Source organism: Carcharodon carcharias, chromosome 17, assembly GCF_017639515.1.
Source record: "Carcharodon carcharias isolate sCarCar2 chromosome 17, sCarCar2.pri, whole genome shotgun sequence".
Classification (NCBI taxonomy): Eukaryota; Metazoa; Chordata; class Chondrichthyes; order Lamniformes; family Lamnidae; genus Carcharodon; species Carcharodon carcharias.
Window position 1 is genome coordinate 58,513,898 of NC_054483.1, and position 23,597 is coordinate 58,537,494.

At 40.6% G+C, this 23,597-nt stretch overlaps 1 protein-coding gene across 2 annotated transcripts in view; it reads right to left on the reverse strand.

Moving 5' to 3' along the window:
• Nucleotides 1–23,597, reverse strand: part of asah2 (N-acylsphingosine amidohydrolase 2) — a 104,861-nt gene that overhangs the window by 45,528 nt on the left and 35,736 nt on the right. For both annotated transcript variants that reach the window (XM_041209143.1, XM_041209142.1), the window contains exons 7-16: nucleotides 21,911–21,988; nucleotides 14,664–14,784; nucleotides 12,453–12,578; nucleotides 11,831–11,917; nucleotides 10,973–11,080; nucleotides 7,568–7,649; nucleotides 7,283–7,398; nucleotides 5,876–5,970; nucleotides 4,891–4,930; nucleotides 868–966 (exon numbers count right to left, since the gene is read on the reverse strand). In XM_041209143.1, the coding sequence (XP_041065077.1) occupies nucleotides 868–966; nucleotides 4,891–4,930; nucleotides 5,876–5,970; nucleotides 7,283–7,398; nucleotides 7,568–7,649; nucleotides 10,973–11,080; nucleotides 11,831–11,917; nucleotides 12,453–12,578; nucleotides 14,664–14,784; nucleotides 21,911–21,988 (952 nt within the window). The remainder of the gene's footprint in view (nucleotides 1–867; nucleotides 967–4,890; nucleotides 4,931–5,875; nucleotides 5,971–7,282; nucleotides 7,399–7,567; nucleotides 7,650–10,972; nucleotides 11,081–11,830; nucleotides 11,918–12,452; nucleotides 12,579–14,663; nucleotides 14,785–21,910; nucleotides 21,989–23,597) is intronic.

Here is a 23,597-nt window from a genome sequence, read left to right on the forward strand (position 1 = left end):
TGAGATACTAAATGAGTACTTTGCGTCTGCTTTCACCAAAGAAGAGGATGCTGCCAATGTTATAGTAAAGGAGAAGGCAGCAGTGATAATGCATGGATATCAATAGATAAAGATGAGGAAGACTGGTAGTCCTTAAAGTAGGCCAGTTACCTGGTCTGGATGGGATGCATCCTATGTTACTGAAGGAAATAGGGATAGGAATTGCAAAGTTCAATTTCAAAAATCAATGTCTTATGCTGTACTGTCCTGTCCTCTCAAGGATGCCTAAAAGGCAATATTGCTCTAGATTACCAGGATGACCACCTAAAAATTTTAGATCGCCTGCATATGTCAATAAGGTGCCCAACCACTACTTTAGGATCTCTCATGGAAACCGGGCTTTCCTAAGCGGAGCGCACATCTACTTTGTTGCACTCAGGATTCCAGGCATGAATGCGGCTTAGCAAGCAGCCACCATCAGAGAGATATGAAAGAAAAACATTTTCTAAGTTTAGATGTTGAGTTCCTTTCTGCTCAACAACACACCAGAAGGCCGCAGCTGGCTACCCGCTGCCCCCTCCTCGTTCCCAAATAGGCATCAAAGTCCAGAAGTCAATTCTGTGAAGGATGAGCTCCCCATAGTGCCTTGGACCTTTTAATTTTTGTGGGCATTGGGGCCAATTTGTTGTTCTCACCCCAAAACCAGGCGCCAACAAATTTTAACCCTGAATTTAATTAAAAATGGAGGTCATTTTAGGAAAATCTTGAAAGGAAAATGAATTAGTAAAGTGCCACTGGAAAACACCTTTAATATGAATTAGCGTTCCAGAAGGAACACACAATCTTGGGTTAAATCACCCTCTAAGAAGGCATGAAGTGGTATATTACCTGGTATTCTTCATATGTAGTGATATAATGTGTATAAACATTACATAGACCTGAAACAACAACATCAACATCCTTCAAAGACCCAGTGGATTCAATTTCCTGCAAGGGAAAAAGGCATCCATTATTAGTGCTGCTCTAATTAGTGCAATTGTTTTTATAATATATATAACAATATTAACCCTTCTAAATAATGAGTTCCCTTCATGCTCATTCATTGGTGTCTTTAAAACATCTTGGTAATTTCTAATTAAACATTAGTAAATGTCTGGTGATGCATGATACAAAGCCTGAGGGGTTCATGTTTTGGGGAGCTTGAAGGAAGGTTCAGTTTTTAGTCAAGGAATTGATTGAAGGAAGGTTGAATTTTTAGCTGGAGTTTATTGAAGGAAAGCTGAGTTTTTAATCAGGGAGTTTATTGAAGGAAGGTTGAGTTTTTAGTCAAGGGGTATAATTTTCCTGGCAAGTTTTCTGATTCAATGGGACAGATTTTTAAACAACTATGGAGGCAGGACTGGAGGTGGCTGGGTAGAAAAATTGCTGCTAGAGAGCAGCATGCTGGTTTGTCAGCAACTTCCCACCTTGGGGCCATTTTCAAGGAGGGGCAACAACTACAGCCTCCTGGTAGCAGACTGAGGGAGCCGGCGGTCAGGATGGACTTTCAACCACACTCGCACCTCTTCCAGTGCTGAAACATGGCCACACCTGCGGCCACAGACTGCCCTGTGGAGGCTTCCTCTTCCGCAAAGGCAGTTTGGCAACTGTGGTCATTTTAATTTTTAAAGAGTTTTAAAGTGCTGAGAGAGCACCTATATCTGGAGGGAGGATGATGGGAGCCTGTCCATCATCCTTAATTGGACAGTAAATATTCCACGTCCCTTAATTAGCCAATCCTTTCAAATTCGGGTTGGGTGTGTCACTCGGAGGTCACGTAGAGTCAAGATCCAGAAATCATCTCATCATTTGGGTTCCAACTCCAGAACAACAATTCTGCCCAATATTTGGATTGAACAACAAATGCAATCCACCCTGGTTATTGGGAGCATGGATGACTCAGGGTGCGGGAGCGGAGCTGATGGTTAAAGATGTTTGATACTGATTATTCTTGTAAGGGATGTAGCAACAAGGAACAGTGATTTTGAGACAGTTGGAGACAGGACTGAATCTGTACAAACAGACTGGAATAATGTACAATCCAATCTAATTTAGCCAATAAAAAATGAACATACTCAGGGAATGTTCTCAAAACACAACTGACAGACTGGGGCTACCCCACATACAAACTCAGCATTTAAAGAAGAGAAAGGAAGAGTTGCATTTATATAGAGCCTTTCACAACTCAGGAGCTCCCCCGTTCTCTCCGCGCACCCCCCCCCCCACCCCCCCGAAGTGGTCTGCGGCTAATTAAATGCATGTAATTTTGGAAGTGCAGCCACTGTATTAAGATTGCTTTTCGATTTTATCTCTACTTGCTGCAGCCTGCCTGCATTTATCATCTATAAATTTAAATTACGTTCAAGCTCGTGCCGACTCTGAGAATGGAACAGAACCTGCTGAAAGAGGGAGTGAAAATTGAAATACAAGCAAAAGTAATATTTGAATCTTCACATTTGTGAATTTTACAGTGCAGCTATATCTATGAGGGCAGTAATGATAGGTGTTTTAGTACTCTAATGGACATCTGGGTTCTCAGCCAAGAATACATAATGCAGCTTAGCTGAAAGCCCAGATTTTCATTAACCTGCTGAAACACCTGAGCCCCAGAGAAAACGTTGCTTGATTGACAGCACTGGCTCTCTGCCATCAATTGCACAATGTTTATTTACATAAGATTAAGAACTTTCAAGTGCTTTCAGTTTATACTTCAAAGGGTCTAGATGATTGACACTTTTATTACCCTGTAGTAAAAGGACTTTTTTTTTGAAACACAGTGGAAAGTTATGAATGTCTATTTTAAAGCTCTTTTTAAGTGGCCTATTGTCACTATGGGGTTAATTGGTTTCATACAGTGTATGGGCATGAAAGTGCCACAGCTTGGCATGGGAGTTGGGTGGAGGGGTATAGTTTGGCATAAGAGCCATAAAGGGCCATAGGAGTTGTGTGAGTAGGCATAGCTTGGCAAAGGGACCATGAGGAGGATCTTTCAAACTTGCTTTTAAAAGTTCCCTTCATGTGGACAATGGTTCACATCTATCAAGTGCTGTGAACCACAACTCATCGAAAGACTGGCTGGACTCCATGAACACTGCAGAGGACCAGGACATATTCCCACAGCGGAGCCAGGTTGGGTGTGCCAGGTGCAGGCTTTTGATTTGAACAAGCTCACACCTTTAAAAGGCACTCCTGAAAATTATAAACTCCTGGAATGGGGTCAGGAATCCCAGAATCGAGTCCTGGCGCCATTTTTAAAGGGCTCCAGAGTCATCCCAACTCTGTGAAAATCCAGGCCTAAATCTCTCTGACAAATTGGAGGGGTGAGGGGGTGGGGGTGGTGGGATGGACCTGGCATCAGAAAATAACTAAACTGATGTAGCTCATTGGTGCCCTGCTGAAAAGTGAACCTGCCACCCTCACACTTTGGCCCTATACTATGTTGAGAACTCAATGCCTCCTAAGTAATAATAAAAACTCTTGTCATTTGTAATAATTCCTAGTGACAATTAGGTGTCAGCCATGACTTAGTGAGTAGCACCTTCACTTCTGTGCCTAAAGGTTGGGGGTTTAAGTCTCACTCCAGAGACCTGAGTGCAAAATCTAGGCTGACACTTTAGTTCAGCACTGAGGGAGTGGTGCACCTTCCAAAGCGCCATCCTTTGAATGAGACGTTAAACCAAGAGCCTGCTGTCTACCCACTCAGGTGGAAGTAAAAATTCTCCCAGGTGTCATGGCTAATACTTATTTCTCAATCAAACATCATGAAAAATAATTATTTGAACATTGCAGTTTGTGGGAGCTTGCTGTGTGTAAAATGGCTACATTCCAACAGTGACTATACTTCAAAAGTACAACATTGGCTGTAAAATGTTTTGGGACCTCTGGAAGTCATGAAATAGGCAACAGAAATCAAACCGTTTCTGTTTCTTGTCAATTTTGATTCTTAACATTTTGAATGTTTTATAGGAACTTCAGCACTTAGGATTTAATAGGGCTGTTTATGTTAACAATGAAAATAAACTGAAGTGTAGGACGTAGTGATACAGAGCATAGTATTTGAGCTGCAAAGAGCGTACTCTATAGTGACAGCATATGCAAGTCTCATGTAACAAGTTCAGGATTACAGGCACCAAGCAGAGGCATTTACGAGGTGGGGAATATCAGAGAGGTAGGGTCACTCTCGGCTATTTATGCAAACCTTTTACTGGATTGAACAGAGAAACAGTGCATGACCAGGGGCCTGGAGTCTGCCTGCTGTTTCTGGGCAAGGGCGGGCCTGGTTGACAACAAAGCGTGAGGGAGGAAACATAGAAAAAATAAATGCAGTGGTGCTTTATATGTAAGAGTAGTGTGCAATCCATGTGCACCTCAAATTGATTTTGTATGCTTCATTAAAAATACAAAGCGAGTATAAAAACATTGTTTTCTTCCAGCTCTCTTACAGTCCCTCCATATCTCAGTCACTTGGCCCTCCCTCCCGTTTAAGTCCAGACAGTGTCAGTGAGCTATTCAACCACGGAGGGTATTACAGCTGTGTCCCATCCCACATTCACACTGGACATTTTCTAGAAAGTATTGCTGGATAGCAGTTAGGATGAAACCTGGGTCAATGGTTTGTTTAACCTCCACTCTGCACTTGGCTCATGTAATGCCTTAAATGCTCCTCTGGCTGAGATCAGTTGATAAAGCACAGTCTATGCATCACACCCAGGACTTTCTGACCTGTCTGGCTTAATGCTGCATTCAATTGTGCCTTTATCCACCAGATCATCAGGGAGCTCAACTGAGCTACTTTTGATGTATTTCTCAGTTTAAGCATCTTCAAACACATCTGAGGTACTCGGTGTAACTTGACATTGATTAATAACTTACATGCTTCACAGCTTCACGTAGTCTTCTTCCTGACATAGTGCTAGGGAAAAAAAATCAAAAGGGAAATTTGGAGACTTTAAAAGCTCCTTTTCACAAAGATAGTTAACATCCCACAGTGAACAAATAATCAATCCAAATAACTGATTTTGCTTGAAAGCTACATTAAAATCAGTGAATAGTGGGAAAGTGTCACGGAGTGAGTGTTATTAAAATGGACAGCATGAAAACAAACATAGGCACTTCCATCAAACCAAGTGCAATATGAACCTGCAAAAAGACTCACCCTTTTCTAAAGTAACCAAAATGATGATAAGAGATTCCCCAACCAGGACTGTATTCCCTGGAATTTGAACAGTTAAAGGGTGACTTGATGAAATGTTTCAAGATATTACAGGGAACAGATAGGATTGATGGCAAGAAACTGGCTGGGGATCTCAGGACTAGGGACATAGGCTAAAAGTTAGACTTTTCAGAAGAGAAATTAGGAAACGTTTATACATGTAAATAGTAGAAGAAATTTGGAACTCTCTTAGCAAATGCTAAGCGATGCTAGATCAATTGTTAATTTTAAAACTGAGATTGATTGATTTTTGTCAACCAGAGGTATTCAGGGATATGGGGCAAAGGCGGGTTTCTGGAGTTGGATCTGCCTGATCTCACTGAAGAGCAGAACAGGCTTGAAGGGCTATATGGCCTATTCCTGTTCCTATATACTTGGTTGCCCCAGTGTCATCAACTAAAAAATCAAATAATAAATCCCTCATTTTTCAAATGAAATACATTTTAAAAAGCAACCACAAAGGATAAAAGAGAAACTTGTCAAACTAAACAGCTATATGGTACTGGATTACAATTAGTGAGTGTAAGCTTTTACAATACATTTTACTACAGGGACTACAAAAAGGAGCCCCATTGCAGCTATAACCATTAGCCTCCTTCTACCTGCTGTCTAAAGTGGCATTACAAAACTTCAGCAAAGACTCACGTGAACTCCCCGGGAACAGCTGTAATCACAAATGTCCCAAGGGTAAGAATTTGTACGTCCACAATTTCCGGGTGCCAAGGCAGAGGTTTCATCATCTGTAAGGTGAGGATGTAGCACCCAGTTAAATATGACGCTGCTGTGATAAATTTTGAATCTGAAGGGAAGGGACGGTCATGCATTTCAAACAAAAATAGAGAGGAATTACCAGCAAATGAAATAGCCTGGCAAGATGAATTCATTATTGAAGAACAAATATTGTGCAAGAAGCACCTTCGCTTCATCAGGATTAAGGAATTTTCTAACTGTCTTTATGAAGGGGAGAGGAGATAGCAATAGCAATCTTATAATAGCGAGATCTAATTACAGAGCATTAAACAAACAAGAGGTTTATATTCCAGGTCTGTCTTTAATGCAAGGTCATTAAATCAAGTCATATTTCTCAACAACCCAGTCATGTGGAAAATCAGTTCTCAAGTTCAAGGAGAAGGCTTGGTGTGAAAGAGGCACCCTCAAGGATTACTGCTTTATCATGCTTCAATGGACTCAAATCAGAAATTGTATGATTAAATTTTCATGTAAATTGATGTCTTCAGTGTGGACCTTAGCATTCCATCACAGTTCACCTGTGCAACCAGCCTGACCTGGAAATTTGTTGAGATGGGAATGCCAAAATTGATGAGGAAGCCAACCAAAGCTGCAACTATCTGCAGATCCTTCAGTATTAATGTTTCCAGCACTTGTGATGAAGGATTGTATCTAATAGGATAGACCCAGAGGCGTAAATATAAGGACATGTTAGATTCCCAATACACACTGGGAATGATTTGCATTTTCTTGCTCCACCAAAATTGGTTTCAAGAAGGGTGGAAAAAGGAAGGAATTCAGTGCGATCAGTCCCACTGGATTGCTCCGAGTTGTGGGCCGCCTTGTGTAGACTGATGCGGCCTGGATTGGCATGAGCTTCATTAGCATAAATTTTGGTGGGGAACGGTGCTGTGTCATTTTCCTGCTCCTCATGTTCTGGCTGCCAAGGTCCCACTGTGCCTACGAAGGCCATTGTAGGAATGAGGCCTTGAGAAAACCTGCAGTCAGTGGAACCTTGAAAGATTCTGCATATTTTAAGGAAAAAGGGATTAGACCTTTTAAAGATCTTTCTTTGTTACTTTATTTTTGCTTTGTTCTTTTGGAAATGGGAGTACAATTTGATCAGTGCAGATCAAATATCAGTGCAGATATCTCCCTGACTGAATGTGAGCTAATCATTTGGCTAACAGCTGGTACTTGAACATATTGTTGCCCAACAGACATTTTTTTGAAGGCATGCCAAACGCTTGTGGTGCAACAGCCCAAAGTTGAGCAAAATTATACAAATTTTCAGTATATTAAACAAGGAAAGATTAAACTTACTTCTCCTGTACTGAAAAGGATTGGTTTGGGGTAGTGGCAATCCTGAGTTTCATTGGAGGGTTTTCCCAGGAGCATGTCACGGATGGCATCCCAAAATGGATCTCCTTCGACAGTTCCTATGGACACATCAGCACAATACAAATCAAAACCTACCCTCTGAGGAAGACATTGTTTTATATATTGGTTAAACTGTTGAATTTTCATTTTTTTTTCCCCCACAGTGGGAAATGGGGTACATTTTTTTTTAAGCAATTTGAAAACCCCGGCCTTCTGTGCCAAACTCACCCTGTGTAAAGTTCAAGGCTCCAACTCCATCAGTGGTACCAGCAGCAAAGCTGTACCCAAGGGCAGGCTTACACGTGTGGCTCTGGAAAATAGACACTCAATGAATTAGTTTATGATCTCAATATTTACTGGCCTACACTACCAAAAGACTGGAAAATGTTTCCAAGAAAAAGTCTCACGTTGGAGAGCATTAAAATGCTTTGGTTTATGTTATTAATAACAAATTCTTATTGTATGTTCATTAAAACTGAGTCACCATATTTACTTCTTTTATCCATGGGGAGAGAGAGACAGGTGGATATTAAAATTCAAGGGCTAGCGAAGAAAGACCTGGACAGCATAAAATCATTACAGAATTGTTAAATAAATACTTTGTCTGTCTTGGCAGTAGGTGATACAAAAAACTTGCCAGAAATATTGGTAACCAAGGGTCAGAGAAGAGTGGGGAGCTTAAAGCAGTTAATATTAATATGGAAAAAATACTAGGGAAATTAATGGGACTAAAAGACAACAAACCACCCCCCGCCCCCAGACCTGATGGCTTACATCCTAGGCTTCTAAATTTGGTGGCTGCAAAGATAATTGATGCCCTGGTTGTGATCTTCCAAAATTCCCTAAATTCTGGAGCAATCCCTGTGATTTGACCTTAAAGAGATTTAACTTATTTGCCCTTATGAAAGCTGTTTCCAAAATTACCCTCTCTAGATAAAGTAATGTCCGATCTGAATTTATCCCTTTTTCGGTTATACTGGTGCCTTCTCCTGCTATCCTGTATCAAATACCTCTGCTAAATCCTTTGAAATGGGCAGAAAAGAGTCCACCCCACTTTTAGCTAAGGATCATGAAGTGATTGCTTGACATTCCAAGTTCATCAAAATTTGGAACTGCTTGGAAAATGGCTGCCATTGCTGCATTATTTAAATAAGGTTAAGAGGCATGCCTAAAAATCGAAAAGGTGTCTTCAAAGTGTATATTAATAATCTAATGGACAAACGCTAAACAAAGAGCTGGGAGTTTTGAGTGGAAGTCTGTTGAAATCGGAAAAGCAGTGCCAGAGAAAACAAGTTTTTTTTTTAACTTGGTCAGTTTTGGCAAAGAACAAGAATTAAAGAAGTTCGAGGGTCAAACCTCTGCTTTAATCAGGGTAAGTGAGGAGGAGGCCTGGACAATGAGCTGACTCACTAGCTCCAGTAGTCTCGATACCAGTTCATTTCATACTCATCTCAGTTCCAGAGCATCACAGCAGGAGTTCCTCAGGGTAATGTCCTAGGTAGGCCCAACCACCTTCAGCTGCTTCATCAATGACCTGCCTTCCAACATAAGGTTGGAAGTGGGTATGTTTGCTGATGATTGTACAGTGTTCAGCACCATTCACGACGACTCAGATACTGAAGCAGTCCATGTCGAAATACAACAAGACTTGGACAATATCCAGGCTTGGGCTGACAAGTGCCAGGCAACAAGACATGATCTAATCATCGCCCCTTGACATTCAATGGCATTGCCATCACTGAATCCCCCACTATCAACATCCTGAAGGTTATCATTGACCAAAATCTGAACTGGACTAGCCAGATAAATACTGTGGCTACAAGAGCAGGTCTGAGGCTAGGAATCCTGCGACAAGTAACTCACCTCCTGACTCCCCAAAGTCTGTCCACCATCTACAAGTCACAAGTCAGGAGTGTGATGGAATACTCTCCACTTGCCTAAATGAGTGCAGCTCCTATAACACTCAAGAAACTCAACACCATACAGAACAAAGCAGCCCACTTGATTGGCATCCTATCCACAAACATTCACACCCTCCAACATCGATGCACAGTGGCAGCAGTGTGTAACATCAAGGTTTCTTTGACAGCACCTTCCAAAGCCACAACCACTACCATCTAGAAGAACAAGGGCAGCAGACAGATGTGAATACCCCCACCTGGAAGTTCCCCTCCAAGTCACTCACCATCCTGACTTAGAAATATCTCGTCATTCCTTCACTGTCACTGGGTCGAAACAGTGGAACCCCCTCCCTAACAGCACTGTGGGTGTACCTACGCCACACGGACTGCTGCGGTTCAAGGCAGCAGCTCACCACCTTCTCAAGGGCAATTAGGGATGGGCAATAAATGCTGGCCCAGCCAGTGATGCCTGCGTCTCATGAATGAATACAAACAAAAACACGTAAGAACATATTTTACACAGGAAGATTGGGCATATTATAATAGGACAGACAGGACTCATTTCCCATCATTTACTCTAAAGCAACGCTGCCATCAGGAACACCAGGGGAGTACCAGGGAGGAGTTTAAAATTTAAAAAGTCAGCTTGCCTAGGTGAAAGTGAATTTTAAAAACTTAACTTTTTAATAAAATGTGAATTATGAATACCAGCATTGACCAGTGCAGCTGAATGTCCTGTTTCTGTGCTGTGGACTCTATATAATTCCATGCAACGTAGGACACATGATATGGCAGCAAGGTACCGCACAGTTTTCCCTCTTTCTCGCCCCTCTCCATCTGAAACGCACACCAAAATGTGCCAAAAATAGGCCTAGTGTCTGCTCCCAACTTGTAAAATAATCCTGACCCAGGAATCTAAGTTGGAATATCAGGCAGTGTGGCCACAGGCAATGGTAAGAAATTCTACCCTGCCAAAGACACCCCATACATACGAACAAGGAGATTCAACCCCTCGATTCAGCCCCTCGAGCCTTGTCCGCCATTTAATAAGATCAATAAGATCAGGGCTAATCTGATAGCAACCTGAAATCTGCCTCCCACCAACCCCAAATAACCCCCTTGCTTACCAAGAATCTATCCACCTCTGCCTTAAAAATATTCAAAGACTCTGCTTTCACCAGCTTTTCAGGAAGAGAGTTCCAAAGACTCTCAACCCCGAGTGAAAAAATTTCATCTCATCTCTGTTGTATATGGGTAAGCTCTTAATTCTAAACTCAGGCCCTTGGTTCTTCTCTTTCCTTTTGACCTTCTTCCCTCTGAAAATTCACAATGTAAATGGCTGAGAAACGGTCTCCCTCTTCCTCAATCTGTTGCTTTACAGGTTGCCACCACTGAGGTTCAATTCTACCCTCTTGAATTACTTTATTTTTATCACTGGTCAAGGAGAGCAACCAAGTTATTCATCAGGGTCAGGTTGAGTGCTGTGAAGTTGTAGTTCAACGAATATATCCTATATAAAAACCATAGTTTATCAACTTTTGGTAAAAATTATCTTGTGCTCTGATGAGTTTCTCATTTCACTCTCTTTACATACTACTGAGCTTCCCTTGACAGTGTTCCCTGAGGATCATGTTGTAAAAATTTACTGACAACAGACAAGACCCCTGTGTCTAATGAAGTAAAGCTAGTCATATATAATAAAGAAGAAGAAAGCAGAAAGCCTGGTACTCACTGTATTATGTGTTGAATTGAATTGGACCGTGACATCAGTCATGTTGACCCATTGATGTGCAAAGTTGATAGGACCTTTAATTTCTCTAGTGGCTGTTCTGGACAACTCCTGAAAATAAAACACATATAAGATAAGGAATTCCAAAACAAGTCAGCAGTAATTTTCTATTTTAATTCACAAAGCCTGCACCTCCATGGATAATGTATACATTTTTATTCATGTATAATTTTTCAATTGTACAAAATATTCTTTACATCACTGGTACCTTGTATTCTGGAATTTAACAACCATTGCAATTGAGAATACACAAAACTGTCCATATTCTCCTAAATGTAAAGGAATCATACCACAAACTGTAATACTGTACCTGCCAAGTATTCAAGTATGTTTTGCCAACTGAGTAGTTTTCCTTTAGCAATTGATTTCTAGAATTTTTGTCCGAGTTGTCATAATCCCAGCTACAGGGCTCCTCCGAGTAGCCAGGTCATTCACCATTTAAGAGTACCAGACAGAGAAAAGTGACTTAGCACAAAGGAAGTGTGGAGCAGCAGCTCCATTCCACAGTACTGCTGTCAGTGGGGTTGATCAAGACCTCTGTTCTTGCTTTCCTTTCAGCTTTGGAAAAGCATTCACTCGAGCAACAGAAGGGTTTGTCCCTGACTGAAAATAAACCAAAGCAATCTTATTGATTTCAATAATACATCAGGGCATGAGAGCATTATGCTGCTTCCTCCAAAATTGTACAGTACAGTTCCTCTGCCTGGTTATCTTTGGGCCATTTATCATTGACCAATAATATTCCAATATTTGCTTCGTATTACTTTGAGTTGTTGGATCGTAATCTCACTGAGCACCCACCTTTGCTTTATTGTAGATATGGCGACCAATAATTGCAGTGCTCTCAAACATGTCCCTTCCAGGACCTGCAGACATGCACATCGAAGGCTGTAAAATTAGAGATGAAAGAATTAGAGATGAAATCACAATGAATCATGAATTTATAAAACTAGTCAGTGCACAAGACTGACCTAGAATGAGGGCTAACTGAAGAAAACTAGAATTCTTTGTTCCTGTGTTTAGAATCATGGATAACTGAAAAACAGTTACAAGCCTGAGGAGGTAGAGGTGACATGAAAATTCTGCTAAAAGAATGATGTTCAGCACAGACTGGCAGTTGAATTCCAGATGTTAGTAAGCTCTAAAAAAAATGTTTTTAAATACATGCCAAGTGTACAAATAAATCCCGCTTTTTAAATAAAGGTAATTTTCTTGTTTTTATTTGGCTGGCTGACTGTTGGGATGGGGAGAGAAACATTTTATTGAGTTGTTCAGGCTGAAAGACAACTGCACTTATGACTGAGAGTGAGGCAGTGGATAGGCCTATCTGGCAGCATTGTGGTTTAAATGACCGTGATGTGTGATCCATGCTCTCACTGATCTGCTATTATGGGTGCTCAGAAATATCAAACATCCTACTCACTCCTCCAACAGGGCAGGTGCTGTCTGGATTGTTACATGTTTCACCGGTGTTCACACAGTGAGGGCCTTGCGTATTCGAAGACACATCCCCCAGATTGGAGGAAGCGAAGGCTGAAACGAAAGGTCCCTGCAAGTGCAAAAATCAAGTCAAAATAATAATTTAATTTGCACAACAGGTAAATCATGTTCCGCAAGCAGGGTTGGGTGGGGAAGAACTATGAATAACAGAGGGCATAACTGACATTTAAACAACTGAATTATTCAGAGACTTACATTAAGATCATGTACATAATTTATATTATGTCTATTAATATTTTATGGTTTATAGGAAGGAATAATTAAATTTGAAAATCATATTAAGGCTGCAGATACAGAAGCAGAGTGAAACACAGAATTAACTTAGACACTGCTGAAACCTTCATCACAGTCCAGTGAGGAGGGGATTGAGGGTTCCATGACCACAGACTGTAAATTGCATCTCCCTCCAGCTCTGCTTAATCCCTTAATGGGACTTTGAGGCGAATAGGTCATCTTCCTTTCAGGTTTGATTTAATATTTGCTTGCTTTGGCTATTCCATTTAACTATTTGCAGTGTCTGAAGGGCACCTCCTGCAATTTTCCATTACTGGAAAGTGACCTTCTGCCATATCACAATTGCAATATACCCAAAATGACCTTATACAATGGCACATAAATCTCTGAGGCCTCAACTAACTATCAGCTCAACATCTTAACATTAAAGAAAATTACACCCTCAGTCCTCCCTGTGTGCCTGTTCCCTGGAACCACAAACTTGAGAGAGATCAGGCTTAACTCTTCCTAGTCACAGCAATATTATTCATTTAGATGGTTTATAGGCAGGCCATATAATGTGTGGTAAACTATGCTTAAAAGTTTATTTCACAAATTAATGTTGAACTGTAAAAGTTTGGACGTTCCTGCGTTGTGGTGCAATATGGAACACACACAGTTACAGGTTTTTACATGATAATAGCAGGGTCTTCAAATCATCACAGCTAAACAATATATGTTTTGGCTTGCAAGAATTGGTTGAAACTTTCAGATACTGGGGTGCTTTAAAACATCATGGAATCCTTTATATCAGTGTAAAAATAATTATCAAGTACTCTTTTGGTGTACTAATGAGAGTGAAATGACAAAGCTGAGATTGGTTAAGAATACAGTTTATATTTACTAATAGCTTGACAATCAAAAAAAAGATTTTGGACTGTTTTATTCTTACTCTTTTGCCTTTCCTTCCCTGAAGGCATTGAGATATATTCAGGGTCTAGTTATGGGATCAGTGTCAACCCTCAGCACGAATGCCCATTCTCCATTTTGGAGCCTAGACTGACGGGAATGATGGGCTATTCAGCTACATGGAGGAAGGGGGATCAGCACAGCAGAATCCAATACTTCTGGCAATTCACATCTCCCACTTTTCAAGCAACATTACTGTATTAGAAACCATGGATAAATGTTTCCCTCCTTAACACAGAAGCATCAAAGCCAATAGCAGCACAAGTGCCACACCGGCTGAAACGAGTTAACATAGTACATGCCGGAAATCGACCTTCCTAATTTATTAGTTCAGCCCCACATTTGGAAGTGCACTTTGCAGCTGAGCCATTATAGGGGTTGGGGTGGAAGCTTGAATGTTCAGTTAGTATGAAAGACAGACAGATATGTTATTTTTACAGCCTTTCAAAATCTCAGGTCGAGCCAAAGCAATTTATAACCAATGAGGGACTTCAGAAGTGTAGTAAATGTAATAAACATGGTAGCTAATTTGTGGATGGCAAAGTCTCACAAAGAGCAATGTGATAATGGCTAGATAATCTATTTATTGTGGTGTTGGTTGAGGGATAAGTATTGGTCAAGATACCAAGTAATCATCCCCTGCTGTTCTTTGAATAGTGCCATGCGATCTTTGAGATCCACCAGAGAGCAGACCAGGCCAAGGTTTAGCATCACATCTGAAAAACAGCACTCTGACAGTGTAGCACTCTCAGTCTGGGACAAGAGTGTCCATCTAGAATTTGTGCTCAAGTGTCTGGAGTTGGACTTGGACCCACAACTTCCTGATTCAGAGGCGAGGGCACCAACACTGACAGTGTCTCTAACTGTCGTAATAAAGTCACAATAGAGCTTCCAACATAAAGATTTCCTGAGGTAAAACCACAAAGCGTTGACATGTTCCTAGAGTACTAACCTCCCCGGGCAAATATCCCGCATTCTTCTCCTGTTCAAACAGGTAAGATGCATATCCCATGTTGTCACTGCTAACCAGGTGATTGCTACTGTTCATGCTGACAGGGTGGACAGCAAACCAACTACAACAAATCAAAGAGGCGTAAAAAAGTGATTGTTGAAAATGGTTAATGAGTCAAGTTGTTGATAGGGAATTCAAAGTGAGTTTGAAAGGCAAAAATATATCATGCTTCTGGTCTCTTCCAGATTCATTGACATTTTGGGGACACATAAAATGAACATAGTTCTTCAAGAGAGTATCTATCTAATTAAGCTGGAATGTCCCAGCTTGCTGAAATTTGAAGAAACTTAAGACAATATCATCTGTTGATAACTTCACCATGTTATGATTCCCGATAACTTTTCAAAAAAACATTAATTTATCCAACAACCAATGGAAACAACCGAAGGATAAGATTTCACGGTTTAAAACTTCTACCGAAACAAATAAGCTAAAATCAACAAAAATCAAATATTACTTAACAGGCATCAAACTAAAAAAAAGATACTTTCACCATGAACTAACTAACGCAATCAAGTTATGTCTTACAACTCCTTTCACTGTGTACTGCACTTCTGGTAGACGGGTAGCATTATAAGAACGAGTGCCAAATAACTTCCAGCTTTGCAGCAGGCTCACTCCTCCCTGCCATTCCAGGGTGCAACTTTCATTGCCTTTTGAAAATCGTACCATTCAGCTTGAGTATTCCAGGACCGACTTCCACCAGCAAGGCCCATCTCAACAACTCCTTGCTCCTTAAATCGTCAGAAGTCCCATCTGTTCCTTCTTCCTTGTTTTGAATAGAGAACCAGCTCTCACTAGCATCCTGCTTGGCTGCTAACAGAAAAAGTATTTTCCTGCTCTTCACAGCAGTAGCTGCATTGTCTCTCTATCACTCTCTCTCTGTTTCTGTCTCCAAAGAGCAGCTGCCCTTCTACGTCAGTGCATGAAAACTGTCACTTGATTTTCAATAGGTTTCAGTTTGGCTTCCTTTTCCCATGACAACCAGACCACATGGGCCTGTCTCCATGCAGAGTTTAGTATGACCACCATCCTTCCTACCCAGAACATTCTGTTTCACCTTAAGTTAAACGGGACATTTTAAAACATAACATCTTGTAAAGTCCAGTGTTCGTAGCAACCATTAAAAACCTGAAGCTATATTTTAAAATAATTCAAATGCACAATGTTTCTGGATTTTCAACTACAGATCTTGAAAGGTACAGTCAAAAACATTTTTTTTAAAGTCTTGCATTTGCCTGCATCCATTGTGTCACATCTTACAAAGTTATTACATCTAAAAGTGTTGCACTTCAGTGGGTCACACCTGAGCTGGTCACACCTCTGTGTGACTGAAATTAGAGACTGGCTGAAACATAAACTTGAAAGTGATGGAAGATGAGGAAAATGATGGAAGATGAGGAAAATGAGAGACCAGGAGGAGACAGAGCTTCAAAGGGAGAGAGGGGGAAGAGAGTGGGGGTGGGGGGGAAAGAGAGGGAGAGAGAGAGCGGCAGAGATTGAAAGAGAAAGAGAACCACAGATGACTTTTTGTTCCCTTCAAAATTCATTTCTGGCAGATTTTGAAACTTGAGCTAAAGGCAACCTAATAAATCAAATCACCGTGTATGTTACCACTAGCATATTGTAGGCCTTAAAGTAAAAGAGATATTGATGGTATTAGTAAAGGTACTCATACAAGAACCTAATATATTGTTATATTATAAGAGGAGGAGGAAGGTGAGGGGAGCAAAGACATAGGAAGAGTGAAACAGAAACAATGAATAAAGAGAGTCAAATAGAATGTAAAACACCCTAAAAAAAAGAGAATGGATGGAAGACAGTGTCAGAGAAAGCATCACACAAAGATAGAGGAGGGATACAGATACAGCCAAAGTTCTGTCCTCCTGTAACTATTATAATAACATTGTGCAGTATATGGTAACTAGATCACCATTGTAACAGATGGGGAAACCATTTCATTGATGTCATCCATTCATTAAAATCAATCCCACTACAGCATCCAACAACTTCTGAAACTATTCCTGGATTTTTGCCTGCTGTTCACAGTGTTGTCATTATGAATATCACATCATCTGACTGACTGTAAGCAATGCTATAGAAAGGCCACTGGTAACTTAAGAAACAAAATTACAAGCATCAACTCATACATACTCAGGAGCGATCCAAAATCGAAGCTCAAATATGTAGTATCAATCAATTCTGCTTTCTAATTTACCCCAAGAACTTGCAGAAACATAAATTATTTGGAAAATTATCTACTTTTCTGTGGAAAGTACCATAAGCAAAAGTGCATAAGATTCATTTGAGTTATACAAAATTTCATCTAAGCTGTGAATTAAATTCAGTTATGACTGTTGCTAGGTGTCTAAAGAGGAGATGCATTAATTTCTACAACAAAGATTTCTTTTTTGAAGAATGCATTTCAAAATATTGTGCTTTCAAGAACTTCCTATTCCGCTTTTCTATATTCACTGTATTAATTGTGATATCTTGGTAGGAGCTGACGAGAAATGTACTCTGAAAGACAAAAGAAAAATGCACTGCCTGGAAGTGTGGTGGAGGCAGGTTCAATCGAGGCATGCAAGAGGGCATATAATCATTATTTGAATACAAACCACATGCAGAGTTATGGGGAAAAGGCAGGAGAATGACACTAAGTCAGAATGCTCATTTGTGACCGGCACAGACATAATGGGCTGGATGGGCTGAATGGCCTCCTTATGCATTGTAACAACTCTGTGATTCTGTATTTATTAAGTTAAGACTCAGTGTGAAGTTCCACTGCAGTAACCATTTAGATGCTGTAGGGATAGTTGCACAGTACATTTGATTACTGCATTGCCCTCACTGAAGGTTAACAATCTCTGAAAAAAAGAATGTGTGTTTATACGGGCCAAATAAGCTCCTATTCTTTATCATCCTACATAGGGCTTTTATAGTGTCAGCATGTCACAAACTGTAATTATTATTATCTTACAGAAAAATGCAGCAATTTGCACACAAGTTGCCGTAAAGCAACAATGTGATAAATGAGCACATCATTTTCTTTTAGTAAATTTGGTTGCGAGAATAAATGTTGGCCGGATTATTAGGGGAGCTCCCCCGTTCCTCTTCATAAAAACCTGTTATATCCACCTGAAACAGAAAATAGGATCTTGATTTAACCTCTGACAGTGCAGCACTTCAGTCCTTCACTGAAGTATCTAGATTATAACCATATATCTCTGTATTTGCATTTGAACACATTCTGACTCATCTTTTGATTCATAGGAGAGTTCTAGCACTAAGTCAAGGATGGGACTTTCAATGCTGACTTCTTTATTTTTGATAAAAAGGCCTTCACTGTAAACAGTAAATCCATAATCAGGATTCCATGAAGAAGCATATTCAACAGCAACTTGCGGCAGATGTCTAACAATGGTACAATGCTAATGGGGTCAGGAACTATAGCTAATGCCAACTGACCGTGCTGTGTTTCTTTATTTCTAATATTCAAGGATAAAGGTTCAATAATACAACCATTACATCAATAGCCACTCTTGATAATTTCACTTTCAAGAATGTAGCTTCGTCCCAAGGAGAGACAGAGAAAGGCATCTAGAAACAGTCAGAGTTTCTGCTGTAAGTAACTAGGCAGTCTAATAGTGCCACTCCTGCAGAACCAGAAGAAAGGAACCTTCTCTCCCCTGTGTAAACCACGATACTACTTACTAAGCACACCCGTTAAAGCAACCTCCAACAATTCAACAGTAGAAGCCACCCCAGCTGCAGAGACAAGTCTATAACTTTAAGACCTTCACTTCAGACAAAGCAACACCTCAGCTTCAAAACATATTAGCCCTGCACCGAATATGGACTAACCTTGATTTTCATTTTATTTTCTTTTTCTTCATTTTATCTTCATTTGTAACTAAACTTTGTGTATGTATGTGTTAGTAGCTTTATCTTTTCTTAAGTAACTTCCAGAGGAATGGTGTGAAATAAACAAACCTTTTCTTTTATTAATTAAAAATGCTTTGCTGGTGGGTTATCATAGATTGGATTTTTCACTCACACACACATACACAAATGAATACATTGTTCACAGGCAACTTTGGAGAAACACTCGATAAACTGTGACACCATACAAAGAAAATAATTCTACTAAAGAGTGACAAATTCCCAGAACCAGACCATTTCCAGGATGAAGTGGGTGAATCAGTATGAACTTCTAAAGGAGTAGGTTATGCCTGATGAAATTGATTTTTTTGAAGAGCTGACTAAAGTATTGGACTGTCCACTGCTTAACTCACCTCTTCAAAATTTCGATAAAGGCCCTGATAAGATACTGTTAGCTAAAGTTGATGCTGATGGAATTAAGAGCAAATTATTGACATGGTTCAGAGATTGGCTGACAGTAGGAGACAGAGGGTGGGAATAATTGGCTGAGGGGCAGGAGACAGTGTAGGGATAATCAGCAGATTCTCTCATTGGCACGATTTGACTAATAGTATTCCTGTCTTGGGGCCTCAACTATTCACTGTATTAACATCCAAGCTGATTGCAAAGAAAGCCACAAGTTTTTCTGATGACAAAGATAGTTGGCATTGTAGGCAGTGTAATTGGAAGCATAAAATTATAGAGACGATAATAGATTCAGTGAATGGGCAAAATTATGGCAAATGGATTTCCATATATATAAATATGAGACAGATCATCTACTTTGGACCTATAAAGGGGAGATGAGAGTGCTTTCTAATTGCTAAGATGCTACTAGAAGTGAAGGTCTAAAGATGTTTGGGGGTCTTATTATGTGTGTTATTAAGATGTCACAGACAGGTAAAGAAAATAATCAATGGCCCTTGACAGCTGGAGGATTAGAATACAAGGGTGAGGATCATGTTTCAACAATACAAGGCCCTGGTTAAACCACATCTGGAGTACAATGTTTAATTATATCCTTTTGGAAGGATATATTGGCATTGGGGGGAATGCAATGTAGATTTACTAGAATGATAGTTGGGCTCAAAGGGTTAAATCATAAGGAGCTATCTCACAAACTAGTTGGATTCCCTGAAGTTTAGAAGAAGAGATGATTTGTTCAAAATTTACAAGGTATTAACAGAATCAGATAGCTTAAGAAGAGAGAAGCTACGTCTGGGACTAGGGGTCCAACTTAGCCCCTTGAACATGTTCTGTCATTCAGTCAGATCATGGCTGATCTGTGACTTAACTCCATATGCTTACCCTCGTCCCATATTCCTTAATACCTTAGTTAGCAGAAATCGATCAATCTCAGGTTTAATATTAACAATTGACCCAGAACCAACTACTATTTGTGGAAAAGAGTTTCAAACTTCTATCACCCATTGTGTGCAGAACTATTTCCCAATTCCACTCCTGAAATGCTTACCCTTAAACTCCTGACACTTCTTTGATCAGCGCCATGGGATTTGTTATGCCTACTTTCACATGGCCTTGGTTTCACGCCTCATTTGAAGACAGTGGGCTAGGCTTTTGTGGAGGCGAGAAGGTCAAAGTAGGAAACTTCCCGACTCCGCAGAACCATCTCCTTTAAAAGATCTGCTGCACACCATATTTTCATTTCGGGGAGGTGGGGGTGAGATCGAGTCAGGCCTGCTGCCTCCAGAGGCAGGTTCGAGGTGGCAACAGAGCTGGGTGGACACCCAGGCCAGGTTAGAATGTCCAGCTCCATTTACTGGAATATCAGCCCAGTTTTAATTATGAATATCAGGCCCTCAACCTCCTCCATCCACCCCATGGTCCCTCTATATCCCCATGCCCTCCTATATCCCCAATGCCCCATCCATGCCCTCATACACCCATGCCCACTCCCTGCCTTTATATCCCCCCCATACCCCTCTGTGCCTCCTTGGAGCCCACATGCCTCTTCATACACTCAGACCCCTTCATATCCCGCATGCCCCCTCCATAGCCACTCCCAGTACCCATTATGAGCAGACCTCAGAACATCTTTGAAATGGATATTAAGAAAAAAATAAACTTAAAACATGCTAATCTCATTCAAACACACCATACTGAAAAAAAACACACTCCTTCAAAAAAGCCACGCCAAAAAAAATTAAATACCAAATGGGCAATCTGTTGTAAAGTAAATGTCTATTTCACTAAACACATCAAAGATAGCTAATCCTTTAACTTCTTAAAACAGTCAGTCAAAATGTTTATATAGCCCCCTGCTGAGATAAGTGGTTCTGGACCATTTGAAACTCAGCTAAGCATTCAGAATGGGCTCAGTTATGACAACAAAACTTGGAGAATGTCAAGAATGGAATCTATTGAAGCTGAAAAATCAGATGAGATTTTTTCCTAAACTACACCACGTGTCTTGTCAATCAAAACAGTCCAGGAGTGCTTGGGGTTGCTGGAGGTTTTTTGAAGCTCTCTGGCTTTAAATCACTTCAGATTTTTACAATAGAGATTCCAATCACTGCAGTAAAAACACATCTATCTTACAATACAGCATCTAACTATTTAAACTGGCAGTTTTTTTTTGTATTTCAAAGCCTGTAAATGAAAGAATTCAAGGAGCAGGTGAATGTTTTCTTTGGTTTCCCAATTAGGACTGGGATCCCTCATGGTTCATGCCTCCACTGAGAGGCTGTGAACCACGTGGACTTACTGAAGGGACCCAACTCCACTAAAATTGTGGGGTGGTGGAGGGGATATTTAAACTGCCCACCCTTGCAGTGGAGCTGGCAAGGGTGGAAGTGCTTCAAGTAGGCCAACTGCCTGCTCCCTTATCCTACACCAGCGAAAATTGCTAGAAATGGGCATGAGGGTGAGAATCCCAGAACTGGGTCCCACCTACCATTTTTTAAGGGGGCTCAAGTCATTTTGATTCATGAAAATACAGCCCAGTGCCTCTGAGAATGTGACACTTCCTCAGTACCACAGTGGAGTGTCAGCCTAGATTAAGTCTATCATGGGGTTTGAACCTACAACCCCCTTACTCCTAGGGGAGAGTGCCACCACCGAGCCAAGCTAAGAGAAACCAAGATAATATTATAATTTCTCATACAACTGCGCATCATTTTTGTCAAATTCACAATTTAAAATTAGGTTTGTGCTGATCCAGAACTTTCAAGTTTAAATATTGCTGTAATTGTCTGTCTCAAAGATTTGCTCATTATGTGATTATTGAAGATGTGGAAATCCTGTACCTGAGTGTTCCAATACCATGTCCGTCTAGATCCACCATCTTGAGTAGAACCAGTTCTTTGTCAGTATTTGATTTGTATCTATATCAACGATAGCATTTAAATAAGTTATGAGACAGACTTTGTTTAAAATATTTATTTAATTAATTACTTTTAAAAATCCAATCACTTCATCCGCGACTTCAAGCATCTCACACAGAAAAATGCAACAAAACGAAAAGATGTTGGGCTGGATTTTCATCCTCGAAGCGGGTATTGGGAGTCGGGAAAATTCCTGGCTCAGTCCGCCCACCTCGGGAGAAAGTGCCCAGGAAAGATGGGATTTTCATGGTGGGTTAGTGGGGTGCAGGCTGCAGTCTGGCCAGCCGACCTGGGAATAAGTTTGGAGGCAGCCACAGGGGCTACTGGGTACAGAGGTGGGCTGTTTTAAAGGCTCCTCTCAGTACTATGGGACTTATATGTTATAAATTACAATGAAAAACTAAGGCCCTCTAGCACTCACTCCTCACAACCCTTCACCCCCCACACACTCACCATGCCCCATCCATGCCACCTAATGCCCACGACGACCCCCACCCCTCGCCATGTCGTGAGAAATTTACTCCCAGTTGGGGAGCATAGAATAAGCAGCAATGTAAATAGAGGTCCCAAACTATGATACATAGCCCTCCTTGATTCCCCAGACAACTTGCAGCACAGTTATGGCACCATTTAATGATGAGGACCCTGGAATTGATCTGCAGGGACACTCAAGCCCTTGGGGGGTGATAAGACCATTGGAACTTTGTGTGAAGGGACACAGACCACATATTAATTTTAGGAAAGAAGTTATTATGGAGCAGAGTGGTGAATTACACTGGTGCTCCCATATACTGAACTGTGCTGAGGAGAGCATCTCATCCTGCTGAAACACTCAATCAATTATTTCTGAAGTGAATTGATGTTAAATAGACAGACATGACAGCCATTCTGTGTCAGCAGCATCCTACAAGCAGCACTGGGAAAGAAGATAGGCAGACTTGCATTTATATAGTGTATTTCATGACCTCAGGATGACCCAAAGTGCGTTACAGCCAATGAGCTACTTTTAAAGAGTTGTCATGGTTGTATTGTAGACAAACTCACTACATTCCAGTTTCAGCCTAAGTTTTATACTCAAGTCGATGGAATGAGATTTGAACCTACAACCTCTGAGTCAGAGATAAGAGGACTGCTGACTGAGCCCCTGCTGACACCTAAAGATCCTATGTAAAGACCAACTTACATAGCAGTGTACTGTAACAGGGGTTACTGTTATTTTCTTTTAAATCATGAATGAGGAAGTGATGACTCTAGTAGTTGCTCAGAACAGAGACTCAGATATGTCTGCTTGTGGTCTATGCCATCTAATACTTACAAAAAGATGCATCCTATTCTCAAATGCATAAAATTGGAATATGTGCATTTTTCAAATGTAATATTTTCCAAAACAAGTGGAATAATAAATAATTAGGAAATCTTGTTCAGCGAAATGGTTTTAATTTTTGAATGGCAAGTTGTTTATACTGTTGTTTACAAAATGTGTAGCAACTCACTAGGTGGAGCTATGGCCTGCTACTTTGAGCAGTATGAGTGACAAGGGACCATGGAGGAAAAAGAACAACTCTAAATAAAAGGGTACATAATTTGATATATTACACCGCAGGCTTAA